Below are 21,802 nucleotides of genomic sequence, written 5' to 3' on the forward strand. Positions count from 1 at the left end.
GAGTGCCCTCCCCCGTGTATGACCAAGGAAAACATGTAAGTCTGCAAATAGTGGAAAAGATTAAGGGATTAGGAGTGTATACTGGATCCAGCCTCAGTCATAGATTCTGACATGGGGAAAAAGAGAATTCTCGGAGAAGGAAGTAATCTTTCTCTACTTGCTTACCTGTTGCTGGGATTCTTGAACAATGGAAGACACCTGTATGGGCCCTAGTCTTTTCTTCACATCTTTGTTCCAAGATTCTGGTTTCCTCTTCAGACTCAGCAGTTTCAAACAAATGGCACCAGCTCCCTGCCCCGCCCCACCCCACCAGTTCCTCCTGATTCCAAAAACCAGAAGTCCAAATATAAGTCCGCTGATGTTTCCCCCACCCCAATGTTTGGCATATCACTATTGCTTGTATTAACCCTGAATTTCAAGGATTTTGTATTTGTTTCAAGTAGAGAAGACATGGTGACTACAATGCAAAGAGCAATGAATTTGAATTCAGAGATCTGAGTTAGAACTCTAGCCACACACCTGTATAATACTGGGCAAATACCTTCTTCTCTCTGGGTATTAGTTTCCTTTTCTGTCAAATGAGAAGATTTGGAATGGACGATCAACTTTAAGTCTATAATCTTACTCGGGCAAATCGCTACTTCTGTTGTGAGCTGGGGAAGAAACCAACTCTAATCAGGGGCAATAGATGATAACAATGGAAAAGGAAGCAGGTGTGTGTTTCGGGAACCTCCTGAAGAAAAGGAGTTTGGGTGTGGTGACATACACTTGTAATTCCTCTTATTGGGGAGGCTGAGACTAGTGGAGCTCATAAATTCTGAGCTGCAGCCAAGTTAAAGCTAATCGGTTGTCTAAACTGTCTGAAAATAAGATGAGCATCCGAGTGTGTGTGTGTGTGTGTGTGTGTGTGTGTGTGTGTGTGTAGGGTTGGCATGGGTAGGGAGGGTTTGGGGAGGTGGTGAAGGAGAATAGAATTCCATGCTACACATGTTGAAATTGAGATTCAAAGAGGATACTGAGGGGAGAAGAGAAAGCTCAGGCTAGATAAATTTTTCTCAAACAAGTAGGAGGCAAAGTTATTTGCTGGGAATGTGGCACTGGAGATAGGAGAAAAGCTACCATAGTCATTTCAAGAGTCAATCAGACATTAAAAACAAAGTCCTAAGTGAGATTAGAACAGTATTTCTGTCTCATTGGCTACTATGGCTCATATGGTTAATCACATGGCTCCCAATCACTGTGAGTAAAAGTAAGGAGGGTTCATGATGGTGTTAACTAGAATTGAGGATTAGTGGCACAGAAGTGCAGAGAACAAGGGAAAAGAACTTGTTGGACAAGTATATCATGAAAATTATGAAAGGAAGGAAATGAGGTTTAGAATAGGGAGGATGAACTCTGAGAATAGGACTTGAACTGGACAGCACAATGGGGAGAGAATGCTTAGAAAGACATGGGGGAGGGATGGAAAGACAGGAGATTGTCATCAGACAACAATCTATTGATAGAATGCTGTTTTTGGAATCAGGAGGAACTGGTTTTAAATCCTGCCTATTTATTTAGCTATTTGACCCTGGGCAAAACACAACTTAGACTTTAGTTTTTCTCATCAATAAAATGGAGACCATAGTAGTATCCCTAAGGTTTTTATGAGGATCAAAGAAGATACTTTTAAAATAGGATCTGAACTGTATGGCATATAGTCTCCAGCTCAAGATCCTTTCCCAGTGTATCCTATAAATTTATCTGTGTTGTCAGAGGGCAGGACCCACAGGAGACAGTGCTTTCTGCAAAGCAGACTTCTCATTGTCAAATTCCTAATGAGTAGTTTTGCCAACTAAGAAAGCTTCCTTCTTAGTGAACAATAAAATTCCCTTTTGCCATATAGATTTTCAGGTTCGCGAATTCTTTCGCATTGGACCTGCATTTCCAAGCAGAGGGGATCTCTCCCCCTATTCCCACACCTCATCACCACTACATCTTCCTGCTCTGAACTACAACTTAGGTTTCCTGAAGGTCAGTTACTCTACTGGTAGAGTCACCCCTACTGGATGCCAACAGCGGGAACAGGGAGAGAGGAGGGACAAAAATGGAATATATTTTTATATAAATCAAATTTGCTTCTAGGGAAGACTTGATGTGGGGGGAAAAGTCACAAATGGGAAGCTTGAAGAATGGTACCACCTGATTTGCACTGATATTGGGAGGTACTTTTTAAGTTATCTCTAAGATTTATAGCTATCTATACCATTTAGTGACTAAATGGTAAGGCCTTCTTTGCTTATGACTTTCCAAGTCCCTCAAGCTGCTCTCATGTTCTATACTCCAGGGAAGCTTTGCTCCCAAAAAAGTCCTATTTTGACTTTGCCTTTAGTCACTAGTCTTTACTCTGAAGCTTATCTGCATTATCAAAGAAAAGGCAGTGTTTTGAATTTTGAAGATAATACATAATGATGGCTCACATTTTTATAGCACTTTAAGGCACATGGAGTACTTGAATGATCTCATTTACCCTAACCCCATTATTATCCCCATTTTAAAAATGAACTAAAGTTGAAAAGATTTGATTTATCTGCTGAGAATTACAACTAATATCTGAGAGATGAGAACTTGGTTCCTAACTCCCAAGTGCAAAAATTTTTTCCACTACATCAGGCTGCTTTTCTAAATATAATGTTAATTTAGCTCATCTAAAGATTTCCAAACCTTATTCTCTTCCCTTTTCTGGGTGTTTCAATGATTCCTTTCCTCAAAGACCTTAAGTATGCACCTTCAGCTTTAACAGAGCAAAGTTTTTTCTCTTGCTACCAGATGTTTTTTATCTTGTCACAGAAACTATACCTCACATAAATTTGTTTCCCAAGCATCATTTCTATGTTCTCGTGCTCTCCTACTGTGAATAATGCGATTCTAGTTATCAACAAAAGATTTTTGTTGCCAAAGCCTCGGATGCAATCCCTGACAACCATCCTTTGCTGATAAAGAGATTTGCTAAACATTGGGTATTGTTTGGGGGTGAAGGACAAGATCTGTCATGGAGCCTGGCATGCCAGTGAACTGGGAAGATCATTCAAACAAGATCACATTTATCACTGTTTTTCCCTTTGAAGTTTAAGATTCTCGGCCTTAATGTTGATGACCTGCAGGACGCCATCATTATGTTTTCAGTGTGATTATATTTGGCATCAGCAAATATGAGGCACAGTGACATGGCAGGTTTTTCAGTTAAAGAATCTCAGTGTAAAGGGACTTCAGAAATCATTAAGTGGACTTTGAGTGGGAATGCTCAACAAGATCCCTGACAAGTGATCATATGGCTTCCATTTAAAGACCTTTACTAAGGGAGAATTCACTATCCCCAGGGAATCCATTGTTTTTGCAGTTTCAACTGTTAAAAAGATTTTGTTTACACAAAGCTGAAATCTGCCTTTCTGAAACTTCCATCTTTTGCTCTACTTCTGACCTTTAGGGCCATGCCAAATCTCTCTTCCATAACCCTTCAAACATCTAAAGTCAACTAAGTATCTTCCCTCTTATTTGCACTTTTCCAAAAGTGTTCTTGTCAAACACCACCATACTTTTATGTCTAATAAAAGGTTGGCAATGACCTTTTTACAGTCACTGCTGATTGGGCTTCTCAGGTCCATTTTCATCACAAGTTCACATTAATTGCATTATTTTTCCCATTTAGAAAATTTAAATTAAAACAAGACAGATGTTTAATAGAAAAGGAGCAATGGGCTAATGGTTGCTTAGCAACCACCAGACATGTTTTGCTGCTTCACTCTGGAAAAAGGAAAATGGTGGTTATAATCTTCTATAGATTCCTTGGACAGCTCAAGTGTAAATGACAGCTTCTTCTAGGCCTAAATCACTATCATTTTATTATCTCCTACCAAACCACCATCCCCTTTCATTTATTCCAAAGGAAAAAAACTTGGATATCATCACCTCAGAAACATTAGAAATTTTTTCTTTCTGATGTGCTCTTTCACCATTTAAAAAATATTTCACAGATGCTGTTTTCCTCGTTGAACCCTCATTACTGAATGCAAAAACATTGTATTGGACACCATTTTAGAAGCACTTTTCTTGTCCTAGCCTCTTTTCTAACCTTAAAATAAGACCTTGCCTAATAAGCATTCCATAATTAGAGGAATTTCGTTTTTCCTTACATCCTTCCTCATAGTAAAATTAAATTTTTTAAACTCAAAATACATTTAACATTTTAAGTTCCTAGTTGGTAAGGGATTTATCTGGATTGTAAAGAGAGCTCAAAGTTTTTATTTTTTCATTTTCTGAAAGACATTCACATTGTTCTCTGCTGACAATTTGCCGTCTCCTGTTATAACACTGGGCAACCTCTGGTTGCATAAAAACCACTTCAATGGAGCGGGGAGAAAGGACCCCATGCCATGGGACCAGAGAAGGCACCAGGAATTCTTGCTGGGGAGGCTAAACCCCAAGCAAACAGAAAGCAATATATGATACTTTTCTAGTTTAACTATTCCTGATAACTATGTATCAAGGTTAGTTAATTCATACCTGTAATCCCAGAAGCTTTGATTACTAGAGCTATAGGTACAGTGTTAACTCATACTGTAAAGAAAAGTTTTGGGAGAGATGATGAAAAGAGGGCTCAAAAAATCTTGGTAGAAGCAGAAAGGACTTTAGGGTCATTTAGTGCAGCTCTTACATTTCACAAGGAGAAAGGATATGTCTAACGTGATTCAGGAAGGGTTATTCAGCTGTTACTAAGAAAATCAAATAGAGCCCAACTAACATAAGTCTTATAGCATTTAGAAGTAAACTTATTAAAGAAACCACATAGTTAAATTCTTTCATTTTATATATATGGAAACAAGCTCCCAGAGTTAGTGTCAAGGAAGGCACTATGACACAGGTCTCCTGACTCTAGTATTCTTTCAGTCACAATTTTATCATTTGGCTCCTGCCTTTCCAAAGTGTGGAAAGCAGATCTCATAACTCCAGAGGAGCAGCTGGGTTGGAAGGATGCTTTCACTCTTTTCAGGTATACTCTGTTCCCGTCCCCTCATCTCCAAGTGGAATGAAAGTCTGAAACTCTTAGAAAGGCATGTCAAAAAGCTCCTGATTTCAGGTGAAGGGAAGAAAAGATAGAAAATCATCCACAGAAAGGTACAATTCTCCAACAGTGGCCAAGAAGCCACCTTCCCCCTTAACTTCATAGAACCACAGACAAGGCACAAGCCAATAAGGGTCCTCAGTTTCCAGGTTCTATATTTATCACAAATCACAAATATAGTGGCAACCGTGTCTGCTTCCATGGCTTACCACTTGAGACAGCAAGGAGTGGAGACTATAAAAGTTCTCTCCATATTTCTGACCTAATATTCAGATTTAACTCATACTCAGCACCAGATACCATGTTATCCTCAGATAAGGGGATGAGATACAAGAGGAAACTGGGGTCCTTTCCAATTCTAAATCCTTATGATCCTAAGTCATGGGCCACTAAGCAGCGTTTCCCAAGAAAATGGAATAATGCTCAGTGTTGTATGATGTAACACATGAAGACCTTTGTAAGCCATAATACATTTACATGTCTGCTACTGTAATCATTACTGTCATCATATTCTGAAGGTTGTTTGTTATCCATGTTCTTAAACCACTTCATTTCATCCTTATCTTCAGTACCTAATACAGTGTCTTGCACAGAGTAGCAGTTAACAAATGTAAATTGAATTAATAACATAAATTATGATATGTATAAATATAAAGGGTTATTAGATCAGATGAGAAGAAAAAAATCATTTCCAGGTGGGGGAAATATTTTTACATAGGCAAATGTATCAGGCTCTGTATCAGTCAGTTTATACTCTGTCAAAAGACAATCTAGCTTGATCTTTTTAATGATCCAGATGCAAGTACATTTAATATTCAGATCTTTCCCCAACCAACAAAATATGAATACAAAAGAAATGTCCAGAGAGGGAGTGACCATATATAAGTAATCTGAATTTTTGCAATCTCCAGATAAATGTTGTTAGCATACACACACACACACACACACACACACACACACACATAAGACATCCATTTTCTTCTAGTTCCTGAAAATAAAGTTCAGTTTTTGAAAATGCTCTTACCATCCATAGTTGGCCATGACTAGCTCAGTACATTTTAATTCATATGAAGGTGCAGAAGGAGAAAGAGAATCTCTAAGGAAACCAGGACATTGGTTCCTGCATTAGTCAGATCACTCCTGCATGATTTACAAGGTTTTTCACCTCAAGGATTGTGGGATCCACTTCTAGTAATGTATGAATTTCATAAAAATGCTTTCCACGGTGCACTAAAACATCTGAGGACTTCAATTAAGCCCTCTGCCTTGGGGAATAGAACTTTTATGTCAGCACACTTTGAATTTTTCTCTTTTTGTAGCAGGGCTGGAAAGGAAATAAGTGCCAGACTAGGATTCCAATTGAGTTTTTTGACACAGAACCTCTCTTTTCTTTTTAGAAAATAGTGATTTACAGCTTTATTGTCACGAATACAACTGGTCTGTTTGGAGTAATATATACCTATTTTAATGGAATTAGATTCCGTATTTATGGTCTATGTTACAATTCTATCTTTATTTACATGATGAAAACTATGAAAGCTATGCAATAATTGCTCTTTCCAACTTTTGGCTGAACTTTGGCATTTAAGGAGGCAAGATGATCTCTGGCATAGAACAATGGGACAAAATAGAAAGGAATTTGTGTTATATGCTAGGCTGTTTGATAGTATTAGCTATGTATGTTAAGAGATATGATTTAAAACCTCCCAACATCTCACTTTACACATCTATGAAACATCAAAAGATATGCAAACAAATAACTATGGAACATAATTTGTGTGAGATACTATTTCTCGGTCCTAATATACTTTCAATAAAAACCATTACTTCAGCATCTCTTATGCAGTTTACTGTAGTATGCCCTAAAAATATGCAAAAACATGGGTAAGGTAACATTCTAGTTATCACAGCTGATAGTCTAGTGGGGAAGATAAAATTTGTACATAAAGAGTATTTAATACAATAAAGTGTATAAAATGAGTAAGAAGGATAAGCATATAATAGAGGAAAAAAATCTCATTTTTAACTGGAAGAAAACTTCCCTCTCTCATAAGAATCTAAAAATAAAAATAAGACCATAGGTGTCAAGAGATGTAACTTTCCAAAAGTATCATACATGCATTGGCTATTAGGAGCATCATGGGACCTTCAGAGGCCATATGGTCCAACCTTTTCACTGAAAGATGGGGAAAGGAGGTCCAGGGAGATTAAAGGGACTTTCCCAATAAGTGAGCTATAAACCAGAGCCATTGCCACTAGAACAAAGATTACTTTGAGCTTTTGAGGATAATAAAACATACTTCTGTAAATTCTCTAAAATAGCCTCTTATTAGGTAGGTAGTTCAATAACAGCTTACTGAATGCATACAATGAACCCAACCCTATAGTAGGTCTCACACATGGACAGCAAACAATTCAAAGTCCCCGTCCCTGCCTTCAAGCAGTTAAAATTCTAATTATAGATACCAGTGGTTCTCAAAGTATGGTCCAAAGAATCCTAAAGGTCTCTGAGGGTCTACTTTCAGAGGGTCTACAAAATCAAAATTAGTTTATTTCTAAAATAGTAAGTATCTATAAATATAACCCAAATGAACAAAAACTCTTTGGACAGATCTTCAATAATTTCAAATAATGTAAAGATTCTGAGAACAAAACTTTGGGAACCACTGAGATAGTCTTTTAATAAACATTTCTCAAGTATCTGTGTACAGGATACCATGGTAGAAATGTATAGCAAATACATGGCAATATCATACAGTATACACTAAATATATAGTTCACTCTATAGGAGATCAAGAGAGGGACAAGTATAGCAGATAAACAAAGTCAGAAAACACTTCACAGGCAGGACTTTAGTTATACCTTAAAAAATGAGTAGGATTCCTATGAACTGAAAGGGAGGAGTTATTCCAGTTAAAAGAACAAGGTAAGAAAAAATTAAAAGGTAAAAACTTTGTGGCCCTATTTATGGAATAAGTAGAGCAACCTAGCTAAAAAGAACATAATATCTAAAGCAGATTACATATTTTTAAAAATCCTTAAATTGCTTTCTTAGTCAGTCTCTCTCACAAAATGTTCTCTGCTCTAGTGGAAGCTGTGAATGGTAAGACTAATTTAAAACCCATTTGATCTTCAAGGCACTAAAGTCCCCCAGCCATTCATGGAATCAAATGCTCATATGACCTCATCTATAGACTCTGGTCTAAGAATCAGTTACTTCTGAATACATTTAGGCACCAGACCATTGAAAAAAAAAAGAGCAAGTTTGAAACACATACAGAGAGAATCCAATTCTCCCTGTGCAACAGAACTGTTCGGTTCTGCAAATATGTATTGTATCTAGGATATACTGCAACATATTTAACATTTATAGGACTGCTTGCCATCTTGGGGGGGGGGGAGGTGGAGGGAGGGAGGGGAAAAAAATCGCAACATAAGCGAGTGCAAGGGATAATGTTGTAAAAAAATTACCCTAGCATGGATTCTGTCAATACAAAGTTATTATTAAATAAAATAAAATTTAAATTTAAAAAAAAAAAAAAAGAAACACATACAGAGAGACACACACACCCCTTTTCTACTTAGCTATCATTATAAAGCTTAAAGCCCAGAAGAATTCCCAGAATTTGGCAACTGGTAAATTTTTTTTTAAGTTTAACAAAATCAGTCACTTTTAAAAAGCCAGTTTGATATAAAGATAGCAACTTTTAACTCTTATGTGATTTAGTGATTTCCTCAGTGTCTTAAGTTTTCCTTCTCTAAAATGCAGATGTTACATTGCCTTACCCTAAAAATTAGTTGCCTAGGTTATTGTGATAATCAAATGTATACTATTTGTGAAAGGAGAGGCAAGATACTTTAATTTAAATTTCCTAAAGTATGTCCCAGTGCAACCCAAAGTGGCAAACCCTCATTTGGATCAGTCCTGACTTCATGCTGCCCATCAAACCCTTAGTTTTAGAAGTGACATACACCCTAGAGTTTAAATGAAATAAAACTACTTGAGAACATTCCAGAATTTAGAGATGAATATTAAACAGTCACCAGTAATTACAGCTTGTAAAGCAGCTATTTCTCAACTTTTAGTTCAATGAACAAGTATTAACTGGACAGACACACCTTTTCAATTAAGAGTTGGGAAAAAATTACCTCACTCCGTGCTAGTGACACAGAAGGACTTCCCCTTCTCTCCCCAACCCTTCCACCCCAACCCTGCAGCAATTAAGAGCAGGTCAATGGCTTTAGAAGCAGGAGGATGAATTTTCAATCCTACAACACTTTTATGTTACAGTCCTCAGAAGAGAAAGAGAACAGATTAAAGAATAGACACATCTAGTCCAATATAACTCTCCCTTTTCTATGTAGTCCTATAACATGATAATAATAACAACAAACATTTATATAATGCCTAGTATGGGCGGCCAGGCACTATGCTAAATACTTTATAAATATTTCATTTCATCCTCACCACCACCTTGGGATGTAGGTGCTATTATCATCTCCACTTTGGAAATTAGAAAATTAAACCAGGGCCTAAAAGCAATAAAAAATTTAAAAAATCTATCTGTTTGAAATATTTTATTTCTGTTTGACTTGTCCTCAACCCCCCCCCAAAAAAAAAAAAACTGTACACACATCAGTAAAAATATAATTCATTATTGTTCAGTTGTCTGATAACTAGACCTGAATAACATCCACTATGCCTCCTAACTACCCACACATATAATTAATCACAATCCCATTTATTTCATGACTTTTTGCAAGCATATCTGGTATATCCAATTGTAATAATACTGGAAGGATGGCCAAAGAGTAAAGTCTATTTATTCCAATAACTGAAATGAAGACCACAAAATACAACTGAGCAATAAAATCTCATTATGCTATAGAATCTGGAGCAAATTCTAGTAAATAATATGCCTTCCTAGAGTCTCCATTGCACTAATAGAATAAAACACTATTGCTTCATGCTCTGCAAAGGCCATCATTTTGAAAGCAGACCCAATTAAATTAGACACCTTTTTACATTTTTTAATGGTAATTATGGCTTGCTACATGTGGCTGCTGCTGGCCACTAGTAGTTTTGTGCTATACATGGCAAAAATTCCAAGGCATTTTCTATTGCTTTCAAGGAGTGAAGGAAGATACATCATAAAGTCTGTCCTTCTTTCTTGCACTGAAAATTTTAATCAATTTTAAAAATTCTTCGATTGAATCAAGTGATTTATTTCAGCCATAGTTGCCTATAAAAGTTCATTCAACAATCATTTATAAAATGCTACCTATTATGCTAGGGATCTGTCTTTTTTGTAGACAAGACAAACAAGCATAAAATATATACAACAGTGAATACAAAGTAATTCCTAAGGGTAAAAACATCATTTTTTGAGGGGAGCAAGTAAGGTCTCATATAGAAGGTGGCACTTGAATTGAGTCCTGATAGAAGCTAAAAGATTGCATGTGATAGAAGAATGTGGCTTGTTTGAATGGACCATAGCTTCTATGAAGGGCAATGTGCAATAAGCTTAGAAATACAGAGTCAGACTGGGAAGGGTGTTTTATCTTAAAGGAAACCATTTTGGGCAGGTAAATAAAAAATTCAGACCTGTATCTTAAGAACACCAATTTAGCAGTTATATGGAAAATTGGCTAGAGTAGAAAGAGACTGAAAGGAGACTTTAATAGGGTATTATAAAAGTCCAGTCAAGAGGTCATGAAGGCCTAAACGAAGGTGGTACCTGTGTGGAAAAAAAAAAAAAAAAAAGAAAGTTATGTAAGATACTAAAACAGACAAGCGTTAGAAAACAATATAGATGAAGGGGTGAAGAACAAGAAAGAATTAAGAATGATTCTGACATTGTGAACCTGAATGATAAAAAGCATGGTTCTATTTATAGTTAAGAAAACAAGTAGAGAATTAGGATTTTGGGGGGGAGAAGGGAAGATAATGAGTTCTGCTTTAGATATGTTATGTTTGAGATGCCTATGGGGCATTTGATTGGAAATGTCTAATAGGTAACTGGTGATATGGGACCAGAACTCAAGAGAGAGAAGGGGATTGGATAGATAGAGCTGGGAGTCGTCCGTACATGTAATTGAACCCAAGGGACCTAATGAGATCAGAGACTGAAAAGAAAAAAGGGGGTCTAGGACAGTGACCTGAGGTAAACCTACACATAGAAAGCAAGGCATAAAAGACAGGAAAAAAATAACTGGGAAGAAATGGTCAGATAGGTAGGAGAAGAACAAGGAGAGATCATTATCAGAAAAACCCAGAAAAGAGAGGGTATCTAGGAGCAGATGATGGTGGTCAGCAGCATTAATTGATGTACAAAGATTTTAGAATTATAAAGATAGAAAAAAGATCATTAGATTTTGCAATTAAGAAGAGATCATTGTTTGGGTAGGGAGAAAACCCCCTGAGAGATTTTTATACACAATTCTGTCTACTTAAACAAAAACTTTAATACATGGATTTCTGGTGTTTCTGAAAAAAATACAAGTGATGGATTCAGATGCAACAAGACCCTGGAAAAAGAAATTTAGCATAATTTCACACAGAAACACATGCTCTTCATACTTCTTAAATAATTAAATGGGACTAGTGGCATAATATTAATATTTAAATTACAAAATAATTTTGTGCTACATTTATAGAATACTTTGCTTTTTTCAAAGCACTTTTAGATTCGTTGTCATATTAGAAAACATGGATGCCATAAATACCTAGCACTAGTTCTATCGACATTTGGTTTTGGAAAAGATTTTATATGTACATACTTTGTCCAAATATTACTATTTGTTTCATGAAAGTCATGGCTAAGACTTTAGTAGAGTGTAAATTTTAAGCCAGTGAATAAACAGTTGGCTTGAAAAAATACTAAATTGACATGCAAAGCATTTGTTGTTCTGCCAGATACTAAAAATAAAGATGATTTGTGCCAGCATGGAAAACTTGAAGCATTTCAGTTGGTTCTAGACTCTTTGACAATGGAGGTGTCAAAATTTGTTTCCTGTGTATGACCTGTTCCAATGTCACCTGCTTCTACCACCTTCAATTTATACTTCTTTAAAAAGGAAAACAACTTTCATCTTTAAAATGGCATATTATTTATAATATTAACTTGATATAGAAAGGTTTTGAGGCTGCAAAATAGGTATTATAGAAATGTTATAACATTGGAATTGGCATGGCATTTATGTATCAAGCATTGTGCTAAGTGCTTTACAAATATCTCAGTTAATCTGGTGTTAACTTATTTTATTTCCAATCTGGGGGAGAAAATATAATTCTTAATGACTTTGTGGCCAATCCAATGGCTTGCCTAGAGTTATTTTTTTTTTTAGCTAAATTTTTTATTAAAGTTTTTTATTTTCAAAACATACGCATAGATAATTTTCAACATTAATCTTGTTCCAAAATTTTTTTCCTTTCTTACCCCCATCCCTTCTTCTAGACAGTAAGTAATCCAATATATATTAAGAATATGCAATTTTCTGAAGGCATTCTATGAAATTCTGAAGTTCTTCATCACTAGGAGATAGTGAGGTTCAAGGCTTAGGTCTGCTACTTACTTGCCCTATGATTTCTCAGAATCTGTTTCTTCACTTACTGCATGGAAACAAGAGAGTAACATTTGTACTGCCCTTTTCACAGGTTTTGGGAGTCTTTGGGGTATTAAAAGAGCAGATACATAAAACTCAAGTGAACAAAACTATACAATTCGTACTAAAGTATTATGTATTCACTTTACATTAAACAAAAGTTTAAACACTTTTTTTTCATAGTGCTTTACAAATGACAAAATTTTACTGCACCAAATAAAATATGGTATCAAAAAATACATCAAAAACATGAAAATAAGTTAAGCAAAAGATACTAAAGAAATCAAATTTGTTAGTACATAAGTATCTGAAGATTTGATATTTAACACTCTAACCCAATGTCCAAAGTTAAATAATATTTTATTCCTGTCCTTGTCCTCCCCATTCATATGTCTGCCTCAAAAATAGAAACATTTAAAATATGGAGTTAGAGATTTATGATCAGTTGTACAAACCTGTTTAGCTACTGATTTACAACCTTGGCAGTGGTATTTAAGTCTGTCATCAGAACTAATTATAACTGGCCTTAGATTACCATATTCAAACTCTCCTCTTGGTGAAAGAAATAGAATGTTCTACTGAAAAATCAGAAACATCCCAAGAGCTGCCAAACAAAAATGCACTGCAAACTTTAGTTCTCAGAATCAATGTTGCTAAGCTTGAAATTACTATTCTTTGGTAAGTTGTTTTAGCCTGAAGTACTTAAACAATAAATCAGCTACATTAATGTCATACCTGTGGCCTGAAACATATTAATCTCCGTTAACAATAACTGACATTTACATTGCTAATTTAACTCCAGCATTCTTGGTGCAGTAAATGTATATGTAGAAGCTTCAAAAAGTTGAGTTATGACTCCTCCAGAATGTATCCTTTTCTTGCTGAGAATAGTATGGGCAATGTTAAAAGCTATGTACACATGAGCACTACTTCAACCACATTGTTTTTTAAAATGATGTAATACAATTTCTAATTCATATCATAGAGAATGGAGAGGCAGTACATCATAGAGAATTAGCAAGAAGCTGACTTCAGAGTCTGGGAGACCCAGGTCTCGGTTAGACCTATTAGCCACACTATATATGAGGGTACCCTGAGCAGAAAAGGGGCTTGCCTGGTAGGGAAACTGCCTTAACACCTGCTCTCTACCTAAATGAAATCAACGATCAGCTAACAACCTCACAAGTGGGATAATGCATTTGCCAAGCAGCTCAAGGTAACTCAGATAGTGACTGAGAGCAGGTATGGTAAATTCTAGGTTCTCTGATGACTACTGCTAACGAAATCACCTCTCTCATGCCTTTCCACTCAGACACTATCATTCAAAGGGACCTGATATTGTTCTTATGTTGAACTACAATGAAAGCAGTGCTCAGGCAGTATCTGGGAACTTATTTCTTCCAGACTCAAGAAGACTCCTAGATTCTATTCCTAGAGAGTCCTTTAACAAGTACCTTAAAATTAACACAGGACTCACTAAGGCTTCAGAAGTAAGTCAAACATGGGAAATTTCAGCAATCAGGAAATCTTCTGAGTTGTAGGACTTTCTAATACTTCTAAAAATCATGCCATGTTGGTCATTAGAGCTGAACTTGTGGGAGGAAGGATTATTTAACTTTGAGTACTACCCTTAGAGTTAGGTAATGCCTGAAGGAAGTAGGTCTAAGGGAAGCAGAAAGAAGAATGGATAGAATGACAAGAAATTCCCTAAACTTTTCATTGGCACAAGTTTAATATTTTCATTAGTGTTTTATTACAATCTAGTGAGATCAGATGGCAATATCCCCATTTTATAAATGAGGAAAAAAAACTAGAGCCTAGAAAAATTGAAATGATTTGCTCAAAGAGACAATGTGTGGTAGAATCTATCCTAAAAACAAGTCTTCTGATGCCTAGGATATTCCTCTTTCCATTATATCAATTACATCAAATATAGCAATCTTTCATTCCAGCCCCCTAGAAAATTGTATTTTTAAACAATGTATCTGATTACTCAGAGAAATAATACCTATTATTACAGAAAATTTCTTTAGAAATTCTAGATATTTTCTTACATAATAGGTATGTACAATGGTTAGTATTACAATATGTGTTATCACCTCTCTTAGACATTTAGAATGATTTTGAATATAACAGGGATTCTATAAATGGCATATAATTGTATTCTCAGAGATATGTCATGTATTAAAAAAAATACAGAAATTGAAAAACAATAAGATATTCAGTTCAGATTCTTATTTTTCTAAGATGAATTATAAAACTGTCTAAAAGATCTTCTGAAACTTGATTTTCTCAATGAATCATCATTCCTTACATAGACAACAGGATTTTTATGATCTCAAACAACAACAACCCCCCCCCCCCCAACATAAATAGTAACATTAATGCCCATAATGTAAAAACATACTTAGTACTCTGGATAGTAGAGATATATTTCTCTATATACAACTGTTCAGAAAAAGTTATGTAAAAACAAAATCATACTGATTAGAAACTACCATGCAATCTAAAAGAACACTGGACTGGCAGTAAAGTAAGTAAGCCCTTAGTTCTAGTACTGGTTCTGCTACTGACTGACTGACTCTATGGCTTTGGTCACGTCATGTCTCTGAGCTTTTTATCTATAGTATATGACAAAAATCTTCAGCTCTAATAGTCTATGATTTAAAAAAAAATCTTTTGAGATATAATGTATTAAAATACATATCTTTTAAAAAGTCAGATTTTTATTCCTAAAAGCACACCTGCATACCATCTCCTTGAATATTTCATGTATATTTGGCTTTCAATTTATATTTATATTCACATAAATATTGTGAGTTTGGTTTTTCATAGTGTGAACTGTGTATAACCCCTGAGATGGTTTGGTTTAGATTAGATAACTGGAAGTCATTCAAAGGAATTAGGATTATTTGGTCTCAGAAGACAACATTAGCTGATGACAATGGTGATAAACTCTTCTCCACCTCGGAGAATTGAAATCAACATAGTGATATGATCTTTTCTTTTGGAAAACTTGATGTAAGAATAACACCTCTCTGTGGAATGGCGTATATGCTCTCAACAAGCTCTTTTGATGTTCATTTTAGAATTCTGCAATGCTAGCATATTTTCAGATAATATGTCATGACAGGTAAGGTTACCTTTCAAGATTTCCACTCTCCAAAATAATTGTGTGTAAACAAAAGGAAAAAAGAATGGAAATAATCCAAACCATATATTTAAAGAATTTAAAACATTGTATTTCAATTAATAATAAAATAATTATTTATCAATAATCAAATTGCACGACTGATAAGCTATCTAAGAAAAACATTAAAATTCAAAGAATCATAGGAATAAAAGAGACAATGAGATGTGAGTAGCCTATGTCTATTCTCAGACAGAATTAAATCATAGCAAACTGTATGACACTTTCCATCCTCAAAGCTATTTAAAATTATTCATTGACTTTTACCAGACAGCCATGAGAAAAAAAAGAAAACCCAATTTTCTAGGAAAAAATATTTAGACAAAATAGCACTTGTATTAAAACTGAATGTTTCTTGACTGGTATGGTTATATCTTCTTAGATATATTTATGATTTACTATTAAATCGTTATTTAAAAAATAAAACCCATGAGGATAGTTTATGACCATAAATATTTTAAGTTACATGGATCTTAATAGCTAAATGTTCATCAAACAGTAAAAAGCAAATAATTTTTGCTGTACATAAATCTATTTTTCCAATATTAGTGATCCTTCAAGGATATTATAGTAAGCTTGTGCAAGACTTGCTAATAGAGAATATGAGTTCTGACCACCACACCAACCATACTTGGAAGAAAGCTGTCAGAAAATAAAATTTGGCCACAGCAATTCAAAAACACTCTTTTCTATGGTACAAACTGAGGTTTCAATATGAACCAATAGCAATTATATCCATATATCAATGATTTCATTAATACTTTAAAGACTGATGTATGTACACATCACATTCCTTATATTTTTTCCCTAACTATATTCTCATATTCATTAAGAAAAGTTAATTTTTAAAACAAAATAAGATACATTACCTTAAAAGATTGAAAAAATATGTGTAACTGACTCACTAATCTGACATTTACTTTTTCTAACTGGTACCGAATTTCACTGGCTCCCTTTAAACAGTAAGATACCAAGAGTTCTTTGTTTTTCAAAGATGAAGACCTAGTTACATATATCCCATGTTGCTTTTGGTTTCCCATCTCTTCTTTGCTTCAAACCTAAAACAAAAAAATACAAATCAGCTATTCATTATTGAGATAATTAAATACTTAAAATATTTTTAACATATGATGAAATGAAATGAAATTTGTTTTACTATTTCAAATACTTCATCAACTACAAAATAACATCATGCAAGGGGAAGAAAAGCTTCTATATTTAAAGTGATAAAATTGAGGCAAAGATATTTAAAAAAAAAAATCAAGATTATAGAAGTATAGTAAAAATACTCTTGCAAAATTTGTGTGACTTACAAGGCTATGATACTAAATTACAATCTGAATCTTAAATTAACTTACCCCCATGCAAGTTTCTTCCTTTTTCGAACCTCCTGTGAAGTTTCAGCATCTTTTTTAGCTTTTACAAAGTTGCGACATGCAACAGCTTTGGCAATTTTTACCCCAAGCTAAAAGAAAGCAAAGAAAAAACAAACAAATAAACATGATAGTTAATATGAGCTACTTTGAATCTAACTAGGATTCAATTAATTAAAACCTCAGTATAAAAGAAGAGATCAATGCCTACATTTTAGGGATGCTTGTGGCTTTGAAAACATTTATACAGATATAGTAGCATTTAGTTCTTAAATCATTCTTTCCATGGTAATCAAATAGAGTATAATGTAAAGATGAAAAGTATTTACTTTCCAATTTACTTTCCAATACAGACCCCCTTATTTGTATCAGGTTAACCTTTGTACCACATTCTGCATACAACAGTGTTTTTCCCTTTTTTCTTCGTTCGTGTTTTCTCATTCAGGCTACAAAGATCTCTTTCCTTACTTTGAACCAAGTATATGCAACATATTTGTATCTAATTATGTATTATTTTATATTGGTTTCTTGTTGTTTCATGTATATATCACCCAGATCAAGATAAAAGCTTCTCATAGGTGCAAGAACTTTTTATCTTCTACTATGAATACTTCTCAAAGTCTAGTATAGTTCTAGTTATTGAAAATGCTTGAGTGATAGTATTACACATACATATATATGTGTGTGTATATAACAGTATGGTGTATATCAAAACTTCTTAAATTGTGGGGCATAACTCATATGATGTCACATAACAGAATAGGGGAATTGCAAAAAATTTAGCATCAGTAAAAGATATCAAATATTCCATCAAGATTTAATTCTTTATGTAAAAAATAAACAAGCACATCCATTTCATTAGTAGACAAATTTGCTTTTATCTTCAAAATTATACATATACCAAAGAACTAAAAATAAATTTAAAATAAATTTCTTTATGATTTATTATCAGTAAATGTTCAAAATGCACAGCTATGTTTTATATATATACTTAAATACCTGGGGTTGCATAAAAATTCCTCAGGCAAAAAGAGGTAATGAGTAGAAAAGTTTAAGAATCTCTATTATGTACTATGAATAATAAAACATATTTCAGCATCACCATATATATACACATAATATGTATTACTATACTAATATTTATGTATAAGACAGACACAAAAGAGATGAGATAAAATGAAATACTTGATACTAGAGTCAAAAGGTAACCTCTGGATTTGTGTGTGTGTGTGTGGGGTGTTTACATAATCAATACTTTTTAGGAAAATAACTAGCAATTGTGGGAAGGATGGATTAGAATCAAGAGGGGCATAAGATAACAATTAAAAAGCTATTTCATAAATAAGAGATGATGATGGTCTGAATTAAGGTAGTAGCTGTATGACAGGAGAGAAGAGGATTATGTTAGGGATAAAAATGATAAGGTCTTACAATTGAATGGATACACAGAATAAGAATGAGTAAGGGATTGAGGCTAAAGCCAAGATTAAGAATCTGGATGCCTAGGATGATGGTGGTAGAGTGAATAAAATTGGGATAAATTTTGGAGGAAAAGATCAGCAACCCACCTTAATTTTTGCTTTATTTATGTGACTCAATTTATCCTACAAGAATCAAAAAGTGGGCCAGGGCCCGAAAACATAGAGCCCATGTCTCTTTGGGAAGACAGGGTGTGAAGATGGGAAGAGGTAAATAGGAAGGTGAGTAGGGTGAGAACTTTACTTGAGCAGCAACTAATGAAAGTGTCTAGGCTGAAGCTGAGTGATAATTACCTAGAAGGGTACCCTGCTAAGAAAGGGAAGAGATTGAGAACTTGTAGAGCTGCTCAGAAGGAGCAAAGTACAAATGCTAGCCTACAATGGAAGAAGGGCCTGCTACAGTTGTGCTGGAAACAAGTCCTAAAATTGACTATAACAAGAAGAGTGGGATGCAGTCTACCATTCCACCCTTTGATTTATTACTCCTATTTCTCCAGTCTTCCCCTGAACCGCTCACCTCCCACTCTTTGGAGACCACTGGTATAGGCTACTCATAGTTTTCTTCTTTAGAATGTAAGTTGCACAGGTGGACCAAAATCATTTTAACATACAGCTTTTTAAACTGATATTCATAAAAGGAAATCCAAGTAGTGACGTATTTCCCATAAAAAAGATAAGAATTTTCAGTACACAGTTGCTGAAATATAATAATTGCAAGTCAACAATATTATAACCAAAATAAAAATAGCAAAATTTAGTCAGCACTAGCTGGCGAAAAAATATATATATCATTTAAGAGACAGCTCATGAAGCTATATTCAGTGTTTATTCAAAATTCTAAATCAATATTACAGGACCTAATATAGGTGCTACCTTTCAGTTAAAATAAAGTCAAACTCTACAGTAATGTCCTTCAATAATTTTCAAAAGAAAAATTATAGATGATTTATCTCCAGAAGTCCTTTGAACTTTTTGCTCTATTTTTATTTTCTTGTTCTTGGCAGACCCCAACATTTAACTCACAAGAAAGGTAGTTACAATTTTAAATAACCAGAAGGTCTTTGGTACAACAGCTAACTAACAGAAAGGAAACTTCAGAAGAATTTTGTGTTCTAGTTTATGGTTAAGTTATTTTACTACTACTAAAAAGTTATACTCATTTCCTAATGAAAAGCTCTCATAACCATGGTGAAAGGAGTTCAAACTTATGCCAACTAAACTAGCTACCATGACCTGACTGGAGCTTGCCATCTGAGTTTTCAAGATTTATAATTGTCACTTTCATGTATAAGGCTTACACAAAATCATGAGGTTTTTCTTTTTCTTTCTTTCTTTTTTTAATTTGAATTTCATTCCACTAAACTCTAATGGAATTCAGTATATTCTACTGTTTTGCCAAAATCCCTACGGGCAATAAATAACTGGTAGTGATACTACCCTACAAAAAAGCACTCAGAAAATTTCTATCATACAACCAAACTTGGCTTAAAAAAAAAGCTACATAATTCGATCCACTAATACCATTTGCCATCACTAGCATAATGAAATTCTTTTCTAAAAGTATTATAAATTAAAAAATAGCTCAATAGCAACATTTTAATTGACAGAAATTTCTCAATCTACATTATCTGGACCATGAATAGACAAACGAGTACATGTGACTGTGTCAGGACATGCAGTTATTTGATTTAAATGTGACGATCTTGACATGGTCTTATGCTCTAAACAATTTACATTAAACCAGTTACATTAAACCCAATCCAGGATGATACTTCATCTAAAGACTGAAAGTACATACTCTTTAAGACAAAGTATAAACTTGCTTAAAATAATACCTTATAATGCATTAAACAAGTATTGGCATGAGAAGACTCCATCATTTTATGAATTATATAATACAAGAAATTGACTAGGTACACAGACAATGCATTCAAACAGTTCTGTTCCTTTAAAAGATCAACTTTTAACTGCATTTTACTTGAGTTAGTTTAAACACAATATTCTGCACCTAAAAAACACTTTAAAAAAAAAAAAAAAGGCCTGCTGTCACTTTTCATAAGATGTAATGACAAATCTATTTGGCTGGTAAAGGTAATGAAAAATCAGGGTATCACTTATTTCTCTGCACACTGAAAAGAATGTTTTAGAATTAAAAAGATAAAAGATCCTCTGTGGAACAGCCTAAGGAGAAAGCATTATATCAAACAAGATGACCAAGTTCTAATTTTCAGACCATGAGAAGAGATTCAATATGACAATATTATAAATAAATATTTTGTGCAGAACTGAGGATTTACCTATACCTAGCACTTGTACCTTTATACCCCAACCTAAAAATTTCATAAAAGCTTAGTCAAAGGCTTTTATATTAAAAACTGTTTCAGGTCATTAGACAACTCAATAGCAATACAAGGTAAAAATAAATCAGAAAATATGAATAAAAATATACGTAAAAATGTTTTATGTAGCTAAAGTATCAGCATTTTCCATATAGAACATCCAATATTTTGCTGCATTTTAATTAAGGTGTCTAAACATTATCACAAAGAACTGCAAATTGGTCAGAGCACGCAGTAAGGAAAATTAAGCTCTAAAGGCTTTTTATCACCATATTTCAGGAACCAAGGGTGTAAAATGTTCTAATTTGGGATATATTAAAAGCCATAAAAGGTCTTTCAAAAAGATTAATGGTACTTTGCTTGGATTTAAGATAAGGGCTTTAGCTGGTTGGAAAAGCAGGGCCCTGGCTAGACCCTTGAGGCATTCATCTTTACAGCCACTTGGAAGATTTGTAAAAGCGTCTGCATAACCTCAAGCAAACGCACTGCGACATTTTTTTAATTCCTTTCAATTTTACAGGTTTAGAGTGTGTAAATCATTTTGGGTAGTAAAACACATATAATGGCTCATCCTTGTAACATAGTATATAGATTTTTAAAAGACAAACTTTAAAAATCAAATGAGTTTCTCTGTAAAGTCTTGCCATTATAAAGTTTGCTGATAATCATGTGAAGCATCTGACTTGAACAGCTTAATCTAGCATAGCTGTAAACTT

The 21,802-nt window shown here is 34.3% G+C and overlaps 1 protein-coding gene across 3 annotated transcripts in view; it reads right to left on the bottom strand.

Annotated features, from left to right (window-relative positions):
- Positions 1-10,118: 10,118 nt before the first annotated feature.
- The window catches only part of FAM204A (family with sequence similarity 204 member A), a 43,165-nt gene continuing 31,481 nt past the window's right edge, over positions 10,119-21,802 (bottom strand). For 2 of the 3 annotated variants that reach the window (XM_051981534.1, XM_051981533.1), the window contains exons 7-8: positions 17,255-17,361; positions 14,417-16,954 (exon numbers count right to left, since the gene is read on the bottom strand). In XM_051981534.1, coding sequence (XP_051837494.1) covers positions 16,903-16,954; positions 17,255-17,361 — 159 coding nt within the window. In that variant the 3' untranslated portion in view covers positions 14,417-16,902. Of the gene's footprint in view, positions 10,840-14,416; positions 16,955-17,254; positions 17,362-21,802 lie in introns of those variants that run through there. The other variant, XR_007951138.1, reaches the window with a different exon arrangement.

The sequence above is a fragment of the Antechinus flavipes genome, chromosome 2, assembly GCF_016432865.1.
Source record: "Antechinus flavipes isolate AdamAnt ecotype Samford, QLD, Australia chromosome 2, AdamAnt_v2, whole genome shotgun sequence".
NCBI classification, from domain to species: Eukaryota; Metazoa; Chordata; class Mammalia; order Dasyuromorphia; family Dasyuridae; genus Antechinus; species Antechinus flavipes.